Source organism: Xenopus laevis, chromosome 6L (genome assembly GCF_017654675.1).
Source record: "Xenopus laevis strain J_2021 chromosome 6L, Xenopus_laevis_v10.1, whole genome shotgun sequence".
Taxonomy (NCBI): Eukaryota; Metazoa; Chordata; class Amphibia; order Anura; family Pipidae; genus Xenopus; species Xenopus laevis.
This window is the reverse complement of record NC_054381.1, coordinates 110,289,665-110,312,893: the sequence shown is the minus strand read 5'-3', so window position 1 is coordinate 110,312,893 and position 23,229 is coordinate 110,289,665. Positions and strand designations below refer to the sequence as shown.

General features: G+C 38.2%; 1 protein-coding gene across 2 annotated transcripts in view; it reads left to right on the top strand.

Moving 5' to 3' along the window:
• Nucleotides 1-23,229, top strand: part of gnal.L (G protein subunit alpha L L homeolog) — a 147,079-nt gene that overhangs the window by 97,871 nt on the left and 25,979 nt on the right. For both annotated transcript variants that reach the window (XM_018267872.2, XM_018267873.2), the window contains exon 5: nucleotides 14,263-14,360. In XM_018267872.2, the coding sequence (XP_018123361.1) occupies nucleotides 14,263-14,360 (98 nt within the window). The remainder of the gene's footprint in view (nucleotides 1-14,262; nucleotides 14,361-23,229) is intronic.

The following is a 23,229-nucleotide window of genomic DNA, read 5'->3' as shown; positions in this document are numbered from 1 at the left end:
TTTTAAGTGGCAACACTTGTCTGTTTGCACTATGTCGTTGTGGTAGTTGTAGCATTTGGGAGTTTGGGTGGTGCCAGAGAAGCATTGTTCACACTAGGAAAGCCGGAGGGACTAATTTGAGCTTGAAGCTTTAAATGTGGCCACCAGAGATGCAGCACTCAAACAAAGGGTTGATAGGCAGGGGACCATGTTTGTTGTTTTTCAAATCAAAATTGTCTGATTTGGTCTTATTGGGAAAGGGATTGAATTGTGATTTTTATAGGACTAGGGTTATCCTGGGTATTACCATAGTGCACTTTGTGCATATTTACATGTTACAAGAAAGAGCTACAATAGCACAGTGTGAAAGTGTTACCAGGAATAACATCAAGCAGGTTGGAAAATATTGTAATTATTTACACTTGACTTTAACATTTTGTTCTGCAGTGATATACAGTGTGATGGTGCTTCATCCGCAGATCTGAAAACAAAAGCCTTCTTATATTACTTTCATTCTGTGATTACTCTTGTTTACCTAACACAGTCCAAATGAGTGTCAAGTATCTCTCCTTCCTGAAATGAAACCGTGTTTGTGAGGTTTTTTTCAATTCTCCAAAAGAACATATTATGCTAAATGTCTTATTTGTTTGTCTGTAAACTTGTTTTAGTGAGACTCACATGATTTCAGTGATTTTAGCCTTAGTACCAGCAGCTTGGCTTTCCCTGACATTCATTAAATGTATAAAGTATTGCGTAATGAAGGGACACACGTAAAGGAGGGTTCACCTTTGAGTTAACTTTAAGTATGTTCTAGAATGGCCAGTTCCAAGCAATTTTTTTTATAGTTTTTGAATTAGGCTTTTTCTTCTGACTCCCTCCAGCCTTCAAATGGGGGTCACTGACCCCATCTAAAACAAATGCTCTGTAAGACTACAGATTTATTCTCATTGTTACTTTTTATTAACCTTATCAGTCCTTCTCCTATTCATATTCCAGTCTCTTAGTGCATGGTTGCTAGGGTAATTTGGGCCCTAGCAGCCAGTTAGCTGAATTGACAAATTAGGCAGCTGCTGAATAAAAAGCTAAATAACTCCAGAACCACAAATACAAAAAATGAAAACCAATTGCAAATGATGTTACTGGTGTGGCAGATGAGCAGCAGTGCAGATAAGTAAGATAAGCATTAAAGCATTTACTAACTAGACCATGCTGGTTGCCCAACATTCATAAGCAAATCTTTCAAAACATGCATAGGTTGGATAGCCTTGTTACTAGGGATGCATCAAATCCACTATTTTAGCATTTGAACTGAATCTGAACCCTAATGTATTTATGTAAATTAGGGTGAAAAGGGGGACGTTTCAAAAAAAAAAATAAAAAAATTAGACTTCCTTGTTTGTGTGGAGAAAAGTCATGATATTTTTGGATTCAGTTCTGCACTTGGATTTGGCCGAATCTGAATCCTGCTGAAAAAGGCAGAATCCCGAACCAAATCCTGCATTCGGTGCATCTCTACTTGTTACGTGCCAATCTATTTAAAATCATTGATGTGAAGGCCCCACAAAACTGCGGCTATGGGACTGCACATGTTTCACTTTCTTTTATAATCCTTTTGTATATGAATATGCTACATTTAATACACTGAAATGCAGATTCCACGGTATTATAAAATGTAAATTATCCGTTTGTATACCAAATAATGATGTTTTCTACATTTGCATATAATTGTTATGTGTTCCACATCAGTGGCATCCCATAGGCTACTAACTTATCATTAGGCTATTCCCTTGAGATTTAAACATTTGGCACTTGCTAGTACAAATTTATCAGCCACTTTAGACACCTGTTGTTAAAGAGACTTTTGTTGTTTCAATGTACAGGTAATCCTCTAATGACTAAAGGTGGCCATACACGGAGAGATCCGCTCGTTTGGCAATGTTTGGCACCTTGAGGTGGGCATTATCGGGCTGATCCAATCATGGGCCCTAGGATCAACAAACAGATGCGGCCGCGATCCGACGGAATTTTCAGTCCCGTCCGATCGACATCTGGCCGACTTTAGGCCAGATATCGATTGGGAAAGCCCGTTGGAGGTCCCCATACACAGGCCAATAAGCTGCCGACTCGGTCTGTCGGCAGCTTTTATCGGCCCGTGTATGGCCACCTTTACAGTGCAGAAGATATACCCTGTTAAAAGTGAAGATCATCTGCCTCATTCAGTGTTCCCCACAGAGTGAATCTACCATGGGAGTGTGTTCTTCCATTACTTGGGGCACCGTTTAGGGCAGAGCTGTATAGATGACTGTCTGCAGATATACTACCCATAGGCATTATTGACTTTCTGTAATATTTAATAGCTCTGCCAACAAGTATATCAGATTATCAGCTTTTTACATGGCAAAAGTTAGGTAGCTCTTCTGTAGAGGCAACACCAATGTTTGAATAAATTGCTGTGTGTACTGTAAATTTTCTGTATTGACTTTTAACATCAATAATCAGATGAAGCCTTGAACCTGAATATGAGGTGAGGGCTAAATCAGATTCTGTTCCTACAGGTGTCTGTTGTGTCTTTATAAAAAGCAGTTGACCCATGTTTTGTAAATAAAAGTAAAACTTGCATGCTTTCAGAATACTAAACCAACACTTTAGGAGTGCACATTAATGCCAAATAATGGCCGTGGTCAGTGTTGGTGTTCACTACCATGAGAACATACTCACGGGGCAACATGCGCTTCATTAAAGGGGTTGTTCACCTTCAAAACACTTTTTTTTTTTCAGTTCATGGTTTTCAGATTGTTCTCTAAAAAGTCTTTTTTGCTTTTCTTTTTTTATTTCTTTTTTTTTTAAGTTTTTCCCCAAAATTGAATTATAAAGTTTAATGTTCCTGTCTCTGGTGTTTCCGTGTGGAACTTCCAATATCCAGGTGCAGATTTTGAACTGTTAAAATCAGCAACTATTGTCTCAATGATAACGGCTGACTTTTATTGATTTGAAGGCTGGCCCGATACCCACAGTTTCACCATTTAGGGGTCATGTGCTGGTTTCGGTTCAGCTCTTCTACTTGCTCTCCCCACCCACGACCATAGACTGCCGGCTTCTGGTTCTTTAGGAAGCTGCGTGCATTCAGGCTCTGGTGCAGGTTGAGCTTTTCTCGACCTGCACATCACTACTGCCTCAGGGATTCTGCTTAACAGGGCCATAGATAAGAAATGTATCAACTTATGTAAAATGCATCTAATAATGTATCATTCATAACAGTTTACAAAGTCAGCGACCCCCTTCCCAGAGCTGCTTTAGAAAGGCATAAAAATGTAAAAAATAAAAGTTTAAATTTCAATATTAGAAAAACAGTGACACATAAATAGTAGAACGTAATTGGGGGGAAAAAAACATTAATTTCACTTTGCCAATAAATGGTATAATACCACGAAAAGTACTTTTTTTCTTTTTATGAACTATGGCTAACAGTCTAAAATAGAATAAGATTAGAAATGCTGTATATTTATATGAACTTACTGCACCACAAGCCTAATTAAACAAATGATTTGTATTTGCAAAGTTGGCCCAGGGGGCTGTCATCTTGTAACTTTGTTATACGGCATGACCAAGACCACGCACATGCTCAGTGTGGTCTGGGCTTCACTTGGGAGGTTAAGCTTAGGGATCATCATAAATTATCAAAGCAGCACAAGTCAAATAATATCTGCCATAGATTTATAGAAACTAGAAACAGACCAGGAACAGGCAGTACTTAGTCTGCAATCACCCTTTATTGGTGTATTCTCACTCACGACATGTTTCAGGAGCTAGTCCCTTTTTCAAGTGAAAATATCTGCCATAGAAGCTGATACAGTAAGACTGATTAATAATCAGAATGGTCAGACTGCACTGGGTCTGCGGATACAAATCTCTACATGGTCGCCTGCTTCTTTATAGGGAAACAAACCAAGCTGCTTGAGTTGGAGGGGGGCGGGGGTTCCCCCTGCCAGCCCCCCTCCTGTCATTTGAAAGTGTGATCGTTTCCCTGCAGAGCAGTTAGGGTCTGTCTGAAGTTTCCTACCTGCAGCAGTCTGAGCAAGTAAGGAATTTCACTGCATACAGTCAAGTTTATTACAGTAGACATTCATTAAAGTATATTGGAGATAGGTTTCTTTTTCATTAATGAAAAAGTAGAAATGGTATTAATGAAAGTAAAAATGGGATTTTTTTTTTTTTGCCTTTACATCCCCTTTAATGATCATGGAAGGGCCACACTTACACTTCCTTCTGGTTCCTTATCAATCAGGGAGAAAAGCCATTGCCTCATTTTCATATAAGCATTCCACTTCCCCATTTTGGCAAACAATGGTCAGTCTCCATATTATTGAAGACTAGATAATATGAATATATGTAATCTCTTTCTCAACACATACATGTATGGCAAATGCATCAACACAAAGCCAGCCAAATGAAATAAGAAATATGGAATAGATATATTACACCGGCCGAAGAACATAGATGTTCGCTATTACAACAAAGCTGCAGAATATGTTGGCGCTTTATAAGTATGTGTAATAATAGCAGCAACATCATCAAGTGTGTGAACTGTATAGAGTGTGTGTGTGTGTGTGTGTATACACTCCGTAAACATTGGCAATACCTGGGTCCTCGGCAATGAGGGTAAGTATAGCTTTGCAAAATAGCGGCACTCCTAGGGTCTTTTTGATGCAAACAAAAGTCCAATAAAATACTTTTGTTTGCATCAAAAAGACCCTGTGAGTGCTGCTATTTTGCAAAGCTATATATCACATTGCAGCTCCCCATCACCCCAAACAACTGACCACCTGCCCCTCCAGGGTAGTCCGTAGGGGTGGGCTGATAGAGCAGCACCAAAAGCAGCATTGACAGGCCTTTGCCATTATGCGCTGTAGTAGTGCTGCTAGAATTGCTGCCAGCACAGCAGCTTCTTTATATGAACTATAGTAGAGTTTCTGAACCAAATACGCCAGTTTTACCAGTGTGCAGGGCAACACTACATTGTATTTTCATTACGTAAATACACTGTTTTTGGTGTTACTGTTCCTTTAATTACACTAATAAATACCTGTAGTGCATTTTGTAGTCATACACTGCTGTTTGTGCACTTTGAGTGTGGCGTGGACAGCATTAGGCTTATATCACAGTGCAGGGACTGGCCACCTGTTTAAAACAGAAGGAGAAAAGGATCAGAGAGCATGATGTTTATTATTTCCTCCGCTGAAACTGTAGATAAGGAAATCTATACAGACGTATGTCCCATGTGTCGGCCCACAGCTCCAGTTGTGGTGCCAGGTGCCCTTCAGTCCAGTTGTATCATGTACTTTTGGAAGGAAGAGTGTATAATATTGATAAACCTGTATGTATTGACTGCATATGTGAATTGCATATTGAATATGACAATGACTTTATATGGATGATTGTGCCACAGTTTTAATAGGACTGTCTGCACGCAGGTACATTAATATTGGTGCCTTCTGAATTCTCCAGTCTGTAGAATTGAAAATTCCACAATGTAATGTCTATAGATAAAAACACAAATCCATTCAATAGATTAATTGTCTGTAATGGGTTTTATCATTCAGTATAAACATTAAATTGATACCGATACCTTAGGCATGATTGTCTAATCTTTGGGGGGTTAAAGGGAAGGTATAATTCAATGTGAGCTCATGGTTTAATTATAATAAAAAAAAAAAGTATACTTTTTTGTTATTCTGCTAAACAGGGAAACTAAAGCCAGCCATGTTTGGGCCTTGTGATGTAGATAATTAGATTACACTGCATAGATAATTCCCCTTGCATAATCTGCTCATCATGCATCAGATACCTTCGTGTAGAATAGGTGAGGCATTCATGGTCAAAATTGTAACTGCCTTTTAGAGGAACTCAGAAAATAAATTGATGTAAGCATAGTGCTTTTCCTTCTGCCTCTACCGTAGGATATGGGTGGCCTTAGTCTGGTGCTACCATAGGCACTGGACCACTTCCTGTTGTAACCGTCAAAATCACTTGATGCCCAAGTCACCCCCCCCCCCAAAAAATGCATAGTGGCCACATATGCTAATTTTACACCATTTCCTCCATAAAGACAATAATATGATACCATGAGACAGTCCAAGGCCTCTCAGCCTGGATAAAAACATAGAGAAGCACCCTTATGATGCATGATTGCTTTTTGACAACTTAGGATCTTAACAAAACCCACGAACATGCCTCATTTATTACATTGATTCCAGCGTAACGAGATCCTTTATTTTCTTTATACAGTAAAGGTTGCTTAACCCTAGGTCTCCTTGATTATAATAGACGACAATGCTTAGGATGCTTTAACATTTGATTATATGTTAAAAGGGGTGCCTGCTATTGGGCCTATGTACTGTATGTACAAAGATCTGCATTTGGCTGTTCTTCCATGGAAATGGAATTTCTTTAAATTTCTCTATACCTTTACTAAGTTTTTTTTTTTTTTTTTTTTTTTTTTTTTAGATTTTGTAAGTTTGATTTGTCGGTGACTATATAACCTAAGCAAACTTGCAAATGTTTTTATTTGTTTCTTTTCTTGTGACTGTATATATTCACATTCAGAGAATGTTGCCAAACTAAAGTACTGTTTAATATAATTTTCTTACCATACATATTGGGTGAACTACACCATTCTAGTTCTATATTGAAGAACCTTGTAGAAGTAAATACATCATGTGCAACCTATTAGTCGTGCACAAAACAAAAAATGTTAATCTTTACAAGCATGATCAGCAGCCACAAATAGCCTGACTGGTTTCACAGTAATCTTGTTGTGTGTGTCACTTTTTGTGTGCATTCTGCTCACTTCATAACAAACATACACTAGAGAAAAATAATTCCTCTGGGATGCTGAAAGGTATATTACTGCAGCTTGTAATGCGTTTTTAATGTCCCTTAAAGCAGTAGTGCCCCTTAAAATGTTATTTTTATCATGACAGTATTTGCAGGCAGTATTTGCAGGCATTCTTCATTGTATAGTTTGTAATATTTACCATTTGTATCTGCAACTCTCCAGCTTTTCAACTGTTTGGTTGCTAGGGATAAAGTGTCCTGGCAACCAGTTAAGGTTGGATGGAAAATGATTAGGATTGGGGTCTAAACAGAAAGAAAGATGAGCAAGTAGATGAGCCCAGATTTTTGTTTTAGTTGCAGGCTAAAAATAGTGCAATTGAAAAATTGCTTAGAATAGATCCATTTATCTTATACTAACATTTAAAGGGAGCTTAAAAAAATCATTGACCTCGCTGTGTATGTATGTATAAAAAGTTTAGTCTATACTCTATAAATACTTCAGCTGCTACATAAAATACTACAGGTATAGGACCTGTTATCCGGAAACCCATTATCCAAAATGTTCTGAATTACAAGAAGGCCCTCTGTCACAGACTCTATTTTAATTAAATAAGTAACATTTTTAAAAATGTTTTCCTTTTCTGTAACGAGATCCAAATTACGGAAGATCCCTTATCCTGGAAAACCCCAGGTCCCGAGCGTTTTGGATAACATGTCCCATACATATATAGCAAATCGAAGTACAGGTATGGAAGTACAGGTATGGGATCCATTATCCGGAAACCCATTATCCAGAAAACTCCCATAGACTCCATTTTATCCAAATAATCCAATTTTTTTTAAATGATTTCCTTTTACTCTGTAATAATAAAACAGTACATTTTACTAGATCCAAACTAAGATATAATTAATTCTTATTGGAAGCAAAACAAGCCTATTGGGTTTATTTAATGTTTACATGATTTTTTTAGTAGACTTAAGGTAGGAAGATCTAAATTACAGAAAGATCCGTTATCCGGAAACTCCCAGGTACCGAGCATTCTGGATAATAGGTCCCATACCAGTACAAACACCTGAACATGCTCTACTCTACTGCACCTATATATCTTTTATTAGATTTTAACCTTTTTATTGTCACATTCACAAGAGGCATTTATCATTACTTGGCAAATTTGCACCTGGGCAGTAACCCGTTGCAAATTGCAGTTTGTTTTGTTTAGACAGCTGCAGGTAGAACATTGAAAGCAACATTTTTATTGGTTGCCATGGGTTACTGCCCAGGGGAAAATTTGTCCTGAAATGGTAAATGTGCCTGACCTCTACAAATAGAATGAAATGAAATCTGCTGTATTTGTAATATGTCCAAAATTGTTTGTTATATTTGCTATTGTGTGGCTTATAAATAGTATTGTATTTCCAGTAAAGTTAAAGGGGTTGTTCACTTTTAATTTAACTATTGGCATGATTTAGATGGAATTGGTTTTAATCTCTTATTTGTTTATTTTTTATTAAGCAGCTATCCTGTTGCTAGGGTCCAGGTTACCTGGGAAATCAGGCATTGAATCGAGTTAGAGGCTGGAAAATGAAAAGAAGAGAGCCTGAATAGAAAGATGAATAATTAGAAGTAGCAATAACCGTAAAGTTGTATCCTTACATAGTATTTTTTTTTTTTTTTTTTTTTTTAAGATGTCTAGGTCAGTGTCCCCCCATTTGAAAGCCGGAAAAATTCAGAAGCTCAGATAATTAAAAAAAAAAATCCAAATTAAAAAGTTGCTTAAAATTAGCCATTCTAGAACACACTAAAAGTTAATGTAAAATATCAGATTCCCACTAAGGGTTGTTGAGGCTAGTAAAAATAATGAACATAAATGTGCTCTTTCGCTCACAGCTGTAAAAGTACATTTTAACTCCTTGTGCTATACTTGCAAAAAGGGGTGTATTCGGGAAAGGTAAAAAAAAAAAAAAAAATGTGTTGGTGGTTTCCAACTTCTCTTTAATTATTCATATTGTCTGGGATTCAGTGCTTTGAGTCAAAAAAAGTGTCCAGATTAAAGGCCATGAATCCTGCACAGCTCTGATTCTAGAATTCCAACATATTCCACAGCGCCGTGCAGCAGGGTCGACTGTATGGTGCAGGGTCGACTGTATGGTGCAGGGTCGACTATATGGTGCAGGGTCGGACTGGTGGATGCAGGGCTCACCGGACTGCTGCCCCAGGCACCCCCATGCCCTCACAGCCCCCTACAGGTGCCACCACCCACCCTCCCCCAAGCGTGCATAAATAAAACCTACCTTAATGCATCGGGGAGAGAGACCAGCAGGCTGGGGGAGTGTTGGTGGGGTTTTGGGGCCCACTGGGGTTTTTTTCCAGTGTCCCCCTGGCCCAGTCCAACCCTGGCACTGTGGAATAAATGAACATACAGAATACATACAAAAACAACCATTTGCTATATGGGTAAAGGCAAAGGGGTATTAGACTCAAGGTGAGGGGACCAACTGTTGAAAGCTCAAAAAATTGTATACATATTCCTCCATTCTTTTCATCAAACCAAACAAAATCCTAGCCATTGTTTGAAAGAATGCTGCAGTTGTTAATGGGAGCAGCCGCTTTTACAGCATTCACATCAGTCCCCATTGGAGCTTACAGTCTATAAAAGAAACCTAATTCAGGCATTGCTGCATCAGCTAAATCTCTGCATCTTTTGCTGCAATCCAGCAGTTTGTGCAAAATATGGTTTTTAAGCCACTATTAAGGGATCAGGTAAAACACTGGTTGAAAAGCAGAACGTAACAACAACTTTTGATCACAGCTACAAAGTTGCTTGTATGCTCTTTTCATGCCCTGGTACACAACTGCAGTAGAGCGATGCACAATTCCTTCCAAGTATTTGTATGACTGGCAGATGATTAAAAAGGGAGACATAATGTACCATTAATAGTTATCAAGCCAGGGACTATTTAGCACAGGGCCCCTCAGCTTCTACTCTTAAGTCCGAAGTGTGATAAAGTAGCTAATCGTCACTGTTATCTTGTTGGTCTCTCACTCTTTCTAAGGTTTGTCCCTTTGTTCTGCACTTCTGATACCTGTCACAATTTCAGTGTTTTCTGCAGATTTTGCACATACTTTCTCCCCCCCCACACATGCTTTTATGTAACACTATTAACTAGCTGTTACCTGGAGCGTTTTGTTTTTGTAACTCTCTTTGAAAAGTTGCTTAGTATTGGCCATTCTATAACATACTAAAAGTTAACTCAAAGGTGAACCACCCCTTTAAGATGCATAGCACTCATTTTGTATATGACCGTTGCATTTCTGAATGAAACAGACCTCTCCGCCTCCTGAGTAAATATTTAGTCAACAGTATTGCTTCTTCTGTTCTGTTGGGGATAGGAACTAGTTTTGTGCGGGTCGAGTTTCCCTGGACCCAAACCTGTCCCCTCCAAGCCTGAACCCATCCCGCTCCTTCACCTCTATTTATAGACCTGTGCCCGACCTGCCTAGCGGTGATGTAACGAAAGGGGTGGTTCAGGCGCGAGTCTATAAATTGATGGGCCGGAAGCCAGCAGTGTGAGGGCGGGGATATTGGATGGCAGTGCTCAACCTGAACCTGCCAGCGACCTGAAGATGTTTTGCAGTAACCAGCCCGAACCCGCCCGACCTGTGGGCACATGACTTATAGGAGCCTACCCCTGATAGTGTCACTGATAGACACATCCTTCCAAAAGTGCAGATCATGTTATTGGCTTTTGGTTGTGGATTTCAGTGCATGACTGATGGACATGTTTGTCTCTAAGGGATCATTATGTGCTCAGGGTCTTTATGTTAAAAGTTGAACTTCTGTCCTTGTTTCAGCGTTTTTGCATTGTGCAGCAGGTTTTCCTCGAGACTTCTGTACTTTGCTCCATACATTTCCCTTCCCTCTTAACAAGGGCCAGAGTCCTTCTGATGAGAAACATCCCCATAACGTGATGCTCAACAAATGTTTTACAGAAGGGATGGGGGTTCTTTCTGCTGTGAAGCAAACCAAGTTACCCAATGTACAGCCATATGATAGAATCTCCTATTTCCCCCACTTTTTTCTCTTTATTTTTATTTCAAACTAATTTATGATCTTTTTTTTTTATGTTATGGAATCATATGCCCAGAAGGAGTAGTAAAAGGGAAAAATATTAATGGTATGAGTTTTGTGGCACAGTAGGGCAGCAATACTGGCACATTTCAGTTCAGAGATGCTTTAGTGGTTGGCCTGAAAAGTTTCTAGTATTGGAGCTGCCAAGACTTCCCCAAATGCAAAGCTATTAGTTTAGACTAATACGTTTAAATTGTAAATGGCTTGGTCGATTTGCTAATTTTAGTAACTGAGAAGTGATACCAAAGGACCTGAAATCACCCCTATATGCCTCCACTTGTTATTGCCTGAAAAAGTTCATGCAAGCACTTTAATGTGATTGTCACTTGGAACCTCTGCTCTGTTTCCAGGCATCAGCCATTCAAGTTACAATTGAGCTATATGGCCTACATTTACACTGCAGGTGACGCATAAACTGTAGAAAACAATGGCATAAGTCAAATACCATTTATGGCTCTCTATGAAACTATAGCATGAAAACCTTTCCCATATAAACAGGGAATTAGTTGCCAAGAAATCATTTATCTATAGGTGCTGGGTGAACAGGTACAGGCTTTAAAGGAACAGTAACATCAAAAAATAAGGTTTTTAATAAAAATATAGGTCAGTTTTGCCCTGTACTGGTAAAACAGATGTGTGTGCTTCAGAAACACTAAGTTTGTTTATACAAATAAGCTGCTGTGTAGCAATGGGGGCAGTCATTCAAATAAGCTCTGTAGAACATAATGGTGTTTTCTGTTATCCACTATTTAACCTGTGCCATATAGCCTTTTTTCAATTTCCACCATTGCTACAGAGCAGCTTCTTATATGAACTATAGTAGTGTTTCTGAAGCAATCTGTTTTACCAGTGCAGGGCAACACTATATGATATTTTCATTACTTTAAAACACTAATTTTTTGGTGTTACTGTTCCTTAAAGGGTGATGGCTCAGGGCAGTTAAGCATTTTGTTACCTAATTATTTTGTAGCTCTATGGGCAGCGACAAAATTATCTCCATTCACCTTGAATGCGAGTCATGTGTTCCTTAAAAACTTCTCAGTGATGCATTTTTGAATAATAAAGGCCAGTAACCTGAGCTCTCTGCAGGTGATTCCCATTCAAAACGCATGGGGGTGATTTTCATTGTTTGGTCCCTTGCACAGTAACCAACAGAACACTCAAAATTGCAGTTTGTGCCTCTAGGGTAACGACACACGATGTGATTTGTCACAGCTACAACCTGCATTGTCATTGCCCTTAGGCTCACTATGTCAAACCTATACTGGTTCTTTAACGATCCTTATAGATAAAGGATACTTGATTCTCTGTTGTCTTGGGATCCCGAGACTATCAGGGGAATGTAATAAAAGTCGCAAAGAGCAAAACAATTCGCACCAATAAGACTAAAAATCCATATCTCGCAATGTAATATTGTTCCTTAAACTGTTATTGCATTGCGAATTTTAATTGCGCATTGCGAATTTTAATTGCGCACTCATAAGAAGTGCTTGAAGGTGTCGTAATCTTTTGGAGCAAACATAATGACTTTTTCAGTAAGAAGTTTTATTACATTGACTGCGCATTGCCGCAAACTATAAAATTCGCAAACGGTCTTTCACTGTCGGAAGTGGTTGCTAAACAGTTTCCGGGCTCGCAAAATCTATATTAAATTCGCACAAAGCAAAATTTGTTCGCGCAAAGGCATAACTTTTCGCATTGCGAATAGTTTTTCTGTTTGCGATTTTTATTACATTCCCCCGTATATGTAGTCTCTCTTTCATAAAGATAGCACTTCTCTTGTTTGCCCAAAAGTAAATAGAAATACAGTAAAACTTAAATTTTACGTCCCCTAATTTTAAGTTTTCCCTCATTTTAAATCGTTTTTTTTGTGATCCACTTATATATTATGCATTATAACTTTCCCTGATATCACATTTTACCTGATTTTACACCATTTTATTCTGGTCCCCTGAAAAATGTAAAATGGGAGTTCTACTGTAGCCTAATGTGTAGCAGGACATGGATTTCTCCATTCAATCATCAGTTTACCAGTAACTTCTTCTATCCGTTGATGCCCTGTAGCATCAACTTATATTACAAGATAACCTAATTTCCTGCTTAATAATTTGTACGACCCCTAAGCTTAGCTTCAACAGCTGTTTAAAGCCCACTGAGCATGTGAGTGTCACAGACACTTTCCAAGATGGTGACCCCCGTGACAAGTTTAAAGTCCTGGATCATTGCTGCTATTGAGAAGCTGAAACTTTAGGCTGGTGCAATATGTTCAGCATGTGAAATATGGCATTTTTAACCATATTCATTTGTAGGGTTTAGTTCTCTTTAAATCAGGATTTTTATCTAGTGCAGTGTGTGCATTTGCGCTCTGCACTACCAATGTGACCCAACCGCCCCCATTCGCCTCTCTTGTAAATATGTGTTGTAAGATTTCTAGTGCTCATGCCTGGGAATGCAGTAAGAAGTAATTTTTCCTCCCAGGAATTTATTTACTAAAAGGGGACACTGTCTTCCTTGTTTTTTAGGGCAATGGTAAGCTGGATGTTTTGTTGCCCTGGATAAATCTTTGCTACCAGGGGTGACAAAACATCCCTTGTTTGTATCCTAATGGCTTACATGCAAAAAGCACCAGTGGGGAAACATACACAACGGGAAGTTTGCAGAAATTTCCTTGTTAGGAGACTTTGGGCTTCTTTGTAACGTAGCCGTGGTGCATATGTTTGCCCACTGGTGATTTTTACCTAGTGGGAATGACATAAGGGAAATCAGGTGTGGCATCCCCCCAGAGTACTCCATATGTATTAGGTGGTTTGTTTGAACCAATTTTTCATGATAAAGCCAATCCAGTGCACTTTCTTGTATACATTCCTATTGGCACATTTATTCACACCTATCTGAGCTGTTATCACTAATGAGTTTGTCTTTGCATTAATAGGATATAATAGATTAAAATGTTGTGCTCTCCGATACGAACCTGAATGATTTCCATGAAATAGTACAGTTGACAGTAGGACAGTTGACTGTTTTTTTTTTTTGTTTTGTTTTTTTTATATTTCTATTCAGAATTGTTCAGTTCTCTATTTTTGTTACTTAGTCTGTTTTTAACCAAACAAAGATTGCATACGTTATGACTATAATATAGTATTACAAATAAATCCTACTTTTGTTTAGATATTTTTGTGAAAAAGTACTTCAATGTTATTTGATATATGGCAGTGCAGAGGATTTATCTTTTATCTTTCTAAGCAAGTGCCTGCTAAAATGAATGCTTTTCTTTATAATATGCTTCTTCCTTACTATATCTTTCATATTTTATTTGTAGGAGTTTTTTGAACATGCACAAAAGCTATGGGATGATGACGGTGTGAAGGCATGCTTTGAGAGGTCTAATGAATATCAGCTTATTGACTGCGCACAATAGTAAGTAACATAACAATTACTAATGGGGGGTTTGTGTGCACCTTACATACAAGGAATGTTACATTTTTCTTTAAAACAAAAAAGTTTATACTAACTAGTTGTTTACCTACAAATTTCATATGAGTATACATGTTTATCTTAACGGGTTAGTTGGTCCTTCAATTACCCTGGACAGTACTTATTTGGTACAGGCACAAGACAAATTTATTTCATGTATCTTAATGGGTTTGAGTGAGGCCCAACAGGAAGCCTTGTATGCGCCATCATTCTGGGAAACTCACTATATCTTACCCGCAGTTGTTTTGTTTTTAATAGGTGGGAAGTTAGTTCAGGATTTAAGCATTGATTTAAGCATTGATAGATAGAACTTGTCTGGGACAGGTTGTGAGAACTTCCATCTTGTGGGAATGTAACCAAGAAATTCTCACTCCGTATTCATCATGTAATGTTTGATTTTTCTCAGTATTCATAGTTCTCAGATGAATTTCCACTTTGGACTGGGAGAATAATGGAATATTTGTGTTGGCAGTAGAACAGAAGGGGGATTTAGGGAAGCTGTATGAAAGCACAGGTGTGCAATTCTTGCTGATCTAACATGTTACTGAGCAGAATTTATCACACTTCACGGCTTTTTCCTGTTAAACAATTAAAACTTATTCTATTATAAGCAAATAGCCCAACATTGACACTATGAAGGCTTGTGTTTATTGATTTTGCAGAAATGTTGGGATACAATTTGTAGCCAAGTGCGTTCAAGCACCAATGTAAAGGTTTCTTTTATGTATTTAAATACACTTCACTCGTACCCTGCCCTGGAAATAATCTGAGTTTGCCTCAAAAACACCCCAGTATATAAATACACACAATGTGACCAAATGTGACCAAGCATCCAAATAGGGCACCTGCATTTGATGTAGTTGAACAGGGAGTTCTATATAGAGACTGTGTTGGGGGCTGTTCTGAAAAAAATACACTTATTATCTTTGTAATTAAATACATTAGTTAACCGTTGCGGAACTGAATTGAACAGAATCTGAATACATATGGTATATGGATTATGTTATAGAAGCCAGCAAAATAAATAAAATAATAAACTTATAAATTACATATCTACAATATGTTGAAAGTGTGCTTTACTTTTTTTTTTATTAGTTGATAATGGAATTTATAACATAAAAGTTGAAGTTGGTACAAAATTACAAACGGATTACTATTTATAGGTTTTTTTTTCTTTATTGGTTATGGAAACGCTAAATAAAAGTATGGTGGGTTATTTTTTGGTTAATTATTTTATACTTTTTTTTAAAGTTTTTGGTTAATTTGAGGAATTTGTAGGAGAGTCTTATTGCTTGTTGTGGCAGTTGGAATTCTGCGTGTGACTATTGGTAGTTTTACAGAGTAGGTCCCATTGAGTTTGAGAGTGCTAATTACAATACAACAGCGTCCTGGTGGTCACACCAGCTCCCCTAAATTTTGTCGAACTTGTCACGTGCCCCTCTCGTCTCGTAAGTTATTTTTTATAAAGGGGAGAGCTCCATCCACCAAACGTCTTAAAAAAGTTAGTTTGTTCACTTTTGCGTTAACTTTTAGTATGACGTGGAGCATGATTTTCTGAGACAATTTGCAATTGTTTTTCATTTTTATTATGTGTAGTTTTTGAGTTATTCAGCAGCAATTTCAGCAATCTGATTGCTAGGCTCCATATTACCCTAACAACCATGCACTGATTTGAATAAGAGACTGGAATATAAATAGGAGAGGCCTGAATAGAAAGATGAGTAATAAAAAAATAGCAATAACAATACATTTGTAGCCTTACAGAGCATTTGTTTTTAGATGGGGTCAGCGACCCCCATTTGAAAGTTGGAGTCAGAAGAAAAAGGCAAATAATTAAAAAAACTATAAAGAATTAATAATGTAGACCAACTAAAAAGTTTCTTAGAATTGGCCATTCTATGCCATATAAAAAGTTAACTTAAAGGTAAATCACCCCTTAAAGGAGGGAATAATTCCTCCCATTTGTTTTTTAGATGGGGTCAGCAACGCCCCTTTAGAAAGCTGGAAAGAGTCATTGGAAAAAGGCAAATAATTATAAAACTATAAAAAATGAAGACCAACTGAAAAGTTGTTTCGAATTTGCCATTATACAACATAGTAAAAGTTAACTTAAAGGTGAACCACTCCTTAAAGGAGGGAAGAATTTCTCCCATCCAGTGCATGCTCCGTTTTTTTTTTTTTTGGCTATATTTCCATTTCTAGTATATTAACTTTTCACTTTAAATGAAGGTAGTTGGTCATTATTGACCATGTACTTGTCACATGCTCCATAGCTTGATTAGTGTCTGTCTTTCTGCCATTGTAGTACAGGTATCTCGCTTTAAAGAGGGCCAATATTTGCAATATTTTTCAGTGTTAGCTCTGTATACTTTTGCCAGCACCCCTTTGCCCATGACTCACAAGCAGTTTACATTTTCAAGCATTTATATTTACAGCTAACAAGTCCATAAAGAGTTCCTATGTACTGTCTTTGTATAATCAATGCAGAAATCCCAGTGGTAACTTAAAGCCGTCTCCTTGTTGCCACCACGCCATGCTATTGGCACCTCCACTGAGTATAGGGGAAAAGCATACAAAATAAATGTTTGTGATGACACAACGTGGGCTTTTGCATGCCTCCAGATCAGATACACTTTATGCTTCTCTGTGTATTTATTTAATCTCCCTGCATGTGTATATCCTTTGTGCTTTGGGTTACAGCTGAAATAATACAGACAGTTCTTCAACATTGCTCCAAAGAAATGGACATATTTCTGTCTGAGTATAATAGCATAGCATGTTATTGGACTCATATGACACAATAACTGTGATTGCAGTTGAAACAAATGTTCCTTCCTACACTCATATTACAGATTTGTGTTTAACCATATGTTGGCCATTTTTTTTTATAGCATGGTTTTGAGCTTTCCTGATTTAGTTTCATTACAATAATTTAATTTACTGCCTGTATTGCCACTTGAATTCACACGTTAATGTGTATCTGCCATTTTTTCCGGTTATAAAATCTTAAAAATGTTTGATTTCTTAAACTTTTAAGTAACTTTTTAAAAGTGTAAATGCCAAGCTTAGATATATAGGATTTATTTGGGCAAATGGTTGAACTTGATGTGGGCTTTGTTTTAGCCCTTGTGTTAATATGTGCAGCCAGTGAAAGTGAAACCTCTGTAAATAGGGCAGCTTCTCTATCAACAAGCTAAAATTATGTTGTGTAAGCACAAAGCTGTAGGCACACAGTGCTGATGATTGGCTCTTCACTTCCAAAAAGATTTGTTGCCCTCCCTTCGGATTTTGTCAGAGCAATAATAATAAGGCGTGAATGGGAGTGCATCGGCTTTTCTCCACCTGCTTGTAGTCCAGTGTGCCTGTAAACGAAGAATGTTGAGGGTTTTTTTTTAAATTTACGATTACAAATTTCTTTTATCAGTCGAACAGTCGCTTCATGATTCTGCAAACTATGTAATGCCCTGGATGTTCAACAGGTTATTATTAATTACAGATAGAGATATAAAAATAAAAGTTACTAGTCAACTTTTATACCTTAAAACTCATGTCACCTGGCAATTCATAGCAGCAGCATGAGTCTGTTGCTGCTAACGGATTACTACTCATACTTTTGTACACAGAGGGATGTCTCTTTATTCTGAACAAAACCTGTCTCTGAGATTTTTGTTTTGTATTTTTTAAAACTGAGCTTTTATGTGAAAGTAGTTCCATGCAGTAGAATTGTTTTTTTTAAGCAAGGAGTGCTAAGCAAGCTCTTTCTACAAAACAAATGTCAAAATGCAGAACGAGATCCATTTGGGTCTGATAGGGCAGCACAAAATAAAACCTTTAAAGTCTGTTCTTCTGGTTAACAAAGCTAACAGAGCTAATGTCTTTTTATTGGAGCAGTGTGGGTTTGTGTTGATACACTGTGGCAAAGGAAAAGGATGTCATGTAGATATGATGAGTGATTAGCACTAAATATAGCCCCGTGGAGCTAACAGAGAAAGCACTGTTTCATGTGAAGAACCACACAAACACTGCTGTTGAATACAAGGAAGCCAGGCTTAACCTTTTCTCTGCCAGGGGCTATTCCACCGGAACATCTGTGTGCTAGAACTAGCTCTTGTAGAAACAAAACATTAGTTCTAGCTCTCATCGTAGTTTACGTTGCCTAACCAAAACTGATGTCTGTCACATAAAGTGTAGCTGGTTCATATTTATTCTCTATCTTTTATATCACTGTTGTTAAGTCTGTACTTATTACATGCATAAAAATTATGTATCTTTGCTCTAAAGCATTTTAGATTAAAGGATTACACGTCTTGTCTCTGTTCTCTGCATTTCCTACAGTATAGCACCGCCAATTTGTTATATATAGATTGTTGTCTGAGTAAAGCAGTATGACTGCTTCCATGCATGCAACTTTGCAAAGAAGCAACAGCCATTCATAACTATATCTATTCCAGACACACAGACCATATTCTTAATCTGAAAGGAAATTCTGTAAGAAGAATATGTAGTATGGCAACACTAATATATTTACATAGCACAATAGTTTGTGCTCTGTATATCTATGGAACAGCTTTAAAACAACAGTAACACCAAAACATAAGTGTTTAAAAGTAATTCCACTATAAAGCCATGAATATCCTTATAAACTGTGCTTAGTGATGTCATCTGTTACAATCGGCGCTTAGGGATGTAATTTCAGTCACATGACTCATTGAAACGTGTGTATTGCAATAAATAAAGTACCCCCTGTTGCAAAATATGAGGATATTAGAAGCCACCTTAGAGTTCCATGACCTACCTTCAACCTCCTGCTTTTATATGGTCATGGTACTCCTCGGTAACTTAAATTTCCTTATATTTTTCAAGAGGATGTACTTCACTAAATAATGCACAGTTGCCCTGCACTGGTAAAATGGGTGTGTTTGCTTCAGAAACATTGCTATAGTTTATAGGTTATATATAACAAGCTGCTGTGCAGCCATGGGGACAGCCATTTAAAGCTGAAAAGGGAGAAAAAAGGCACTGGTTTCACAGCAGAACTCTGTAGTATACAATGGGATTCTTCAGAGCTTATCTCTTATGTACTATGTATCCTGTGCTTGGATAGTTGCCCCCATGTCTACCCAGCAGCTTGTTTATATGAACTATAGTAGTTTTTCTGAAGACTACACACCAGTTTTACCAGTGCAGTGCAACACTACATTTTCATTACATTAAAACACTCATTTTTTGATGTTATCTGAAGTTTCTATGACAGGTAGTTTTTTTAAGTTTAGACTTTGGATCTTTTACCTGGTCTAGTTCAAATTCACTTTCTGCCACATAGATTGATAACTGTTGTGTACCAAGTGCAGCAGAAATTCTCTAGGGACTAGGTGGGAATACAGTCATTTGACTAAATATAAGCCATAAGTATTCTTTTTTTTTTTTTTGTGAATAGATACAGAAATTCCATAGACTATGTATGCTGTACATTGTAAATGTTTTTGTATACTAGTTAAGGGTTTGGATTACATGAAATCTCTTAAATCAGTCCATTTTTATCATGAATGCAGCTTTACCCCACTCTAGTTAATCCTCCTTTCTATTGGTCTCTCTGTTCACTCATTGCACTCCCTTTTATCAGCAAACGTCCCCTTCCTGTAATTAACTTGATTTCTTTTTAGTTTAGTTTTACACAGCTTCCTTTCATAACTCCTTTTGTGTATTTAACCCCTTTTGGTTAGCATCGTTCTTTTCTTCTGTCTTATGAGCGATTGTCATTAGGTTTGGGGCATCGCTGTGCTGTTTTCTTGGAAGTGACCCATAACAAAACCTGCTGCTTCAATACATGCCTTTGCTAAAACTTTCTTCTTGTAGTTTGTGACTTTGCAGCAGCGCATTGTATTGCTTTCAGTTTTCTGCATTTATTCCTTTGAGTTTGTCACTGTCGTAAACCAGCTGCTGTATTAAACCGCTCCCAACATTCTCCTGGCATAGTCAGTGATGGCTTAGAATAATAATTGCTTAGGTAGACTTAGCCTGCCAAAAAAGTGACCATATAGGTATAACTATATGATTAGACTCGCCTGCAGAAAGTAGCCTGTGGTTGTCTTCCCAAACAAAATGTTTACCCTCCTGCATTACTGTAGTGAATGATGGGAATAGAAGTTGGCCATAAGCTGATGTTTACTGTAGTGAAGTACAAAAAGCATAAGGCGACTCTGTTATGGGTGCTATTGTGCCGACAAAAATATTTGGCTCTGAGAAATTTCTGTATTGAGCATGCTAGCTAGCCATTGGCAGGTCAGTACCTCCCGATTCATACAGCCCCTCATGGTACTATATTTATGATAATGTATTTACCTTACTGACTTTAATATTCTACACAGACACTGTTGATGCATCTGGCACACATGACAAAACGGGCGTGGCCGCGTGAGTGGGTTTTCTCTGTTTTCTTTGAAGCAGGGATACTTGGTCTGTCCCCCTTTTTAAAGGGCTTGTTCACCATTAAATTAACTTTGTATGATGCAGAGAGTAAAGTAGACACTTTACAAGTGGTTTTCATTTTTTTTGTCTTTGCATTATTTAGCTTTTTATTTGTCAGCTCTCTAATTTGCAATTTCTGCAATCTAGTTGCTAAGGTTAAATAACCCTAGCAACAATGCACTGATTTGAGGGACTAAAGAGAAAGATGAGTAATAAGAAGTAATAATAATACATTTGTAGCACTACAGAGCATTTGTTCTTTAGATGGGGGTCCCATTTGAAAACGGAGAAGTTTTTAAAGAAGGTAAATCATTCAAAAACGATATATTATACACATATATATATATATACACACACAGATTGGATGCAATAAATGTGACTTTCTTCATCTAAATAATTTGGTTCTATGTGAAAATCTATACATACAATTTTGATACTGCACCCACCATCATACTAACAGATCCGGATCAGTGTGTGGCTGCTCATGAGAAATGAGACTTCTAAATCTGAAGCAATTCGTATGCCCTCCCGCTGGAGATTCATGTTCTTGAATCATATTCATATTTATGTGGGAAGGTAAGTCATCCGCAATAGAGAAGATTTGTCGCTGGGAGACTAATATCCCTGTCTGCCACCACCCAAAATATATATATATTTCAAAGAATCAGGGATTTTTGAGAAATCGTTTTGGCTATATAGTTCATGACATGGCAAATCATCCACCTTCATTTATGATGACAAAAGCAGAAGTAGGAGAAATAGTATGTATATCTAGTAGGTGCAGAAGTAGGACTCTGCTAATAGGGGGAATGGCAGCTAGTGCAGGGGTTCTTGCTAGTGGCTATTTGACTGACAGGTTTGTGGATATTATTGTAGATGTCAGATGTTATATCTGGAGGGGCTGAAGGTTGAATATCCCCATTGCATGCAGGAAGCGTGAGAATGAATGCAGTAAGAGGAGCTGAGCCAGTCGTATGTCACTCTCCCACTCAGAGAGGCCTTCCCCGTGCAGCAGCAGCAGCCTCTCTAAACTCCATGCGGAGCCAAGGCAAACTGGAGCTATTTTTAGCAGCACTGCAGAGCAGAAACTGGCTGTGGGTCACGTGTGTCAGGCTGAATGAAAAGCGAGTATCCCAGCAATATGCAGTAAACAAAAGGTTAGTAACAGAAAGAAAGCCGTGGGTGCCTTAGAGCCGCCCCTTCATCAGCTGTGCAAACCACACGGATCATAAAATAAGTTGCATGCTTTGTGTGCAGAGAGGATATGTATGCTCCCCTGCTCACATAACCTCTGCTCTATAGGCCTTTAACATATGGGTGCTGCAATGGGCATCCATTTAGTGACTCTTCAGCTGTTTGAGGGCACTCAATCTCCATCCTGATGCCTAAACACATCCTTCGTTGTAGCACAGCGTCTGTGATATTTCTGCAACTCCCCACAGTTTGGTGGCTGTAGTGCTATGCTGGGAGTCTTGAGGAAGGGTAGCAAACGTTGTGCTTATCCTGAATGCTTACAATAGGGCACAGACCTTGCCCTCAGAATACTCTCTCAAAGAAGACGATGCTTGCTACTCTCAGGCAGTTGTATAAACCCTTATAGAGTGTAAGCTCTGAAGGCCAGCTGCTGTCCAGTCTATAATGGCTGTAATAATCTAACCGCACCTTCTAAGTAAATTATAATTATAGCAGGTAGGACATGAGAAAGCGATGTAAGGCAGGCAGACTGAATGGCCAGCCAAGCTATTTTCAGCCCTTTTGTGTGCAGCCCGGCTCTTAGTAGCTTCTAACAGTTTGCCCTGGGATCTGCAGCATGTGGTTTTCTAACTGGCAATCCAACTCCTTTAATTGCTTGAACAATGAGGTGTAGGGAGTTGAATAAGCTGCTCTCTGATTTGTACAGGATCACGTCAATGTACAGATAAAGGGGTCAGATGTATTACAGGATGTAGAAAATATCTTAACCCCTCTCAGGCCGTCATTGCTCTGTGTTTGTGTCCTTATGGGACAGCTGTAATTACAGTGGTGAAGTTTGGTGCCAGTCAGGGTAGCCGCATTCTCCGCTGATTCTTTTAGGATGTAGAACAGGCTTGTGGTTTGGATGCAACTTCTTTACTATTCTCAACTCTAAAAAGAATCTTGTTTGCTGCCTTTAACACTATCCTAAACCACTGTATTCTACACAATATAATTTTATGATGGTACATTCTTAGACACACATGCTTATTCTATAATGACTTGTAGTGCAATGAACTTGGTTGTGGCTATGCCAGGGCAACAATGCACAGGCACCTGATGCAGTAAACTGGGCAGCTGGGTGTAGCAAGACATACCTCCCTACTGTCCC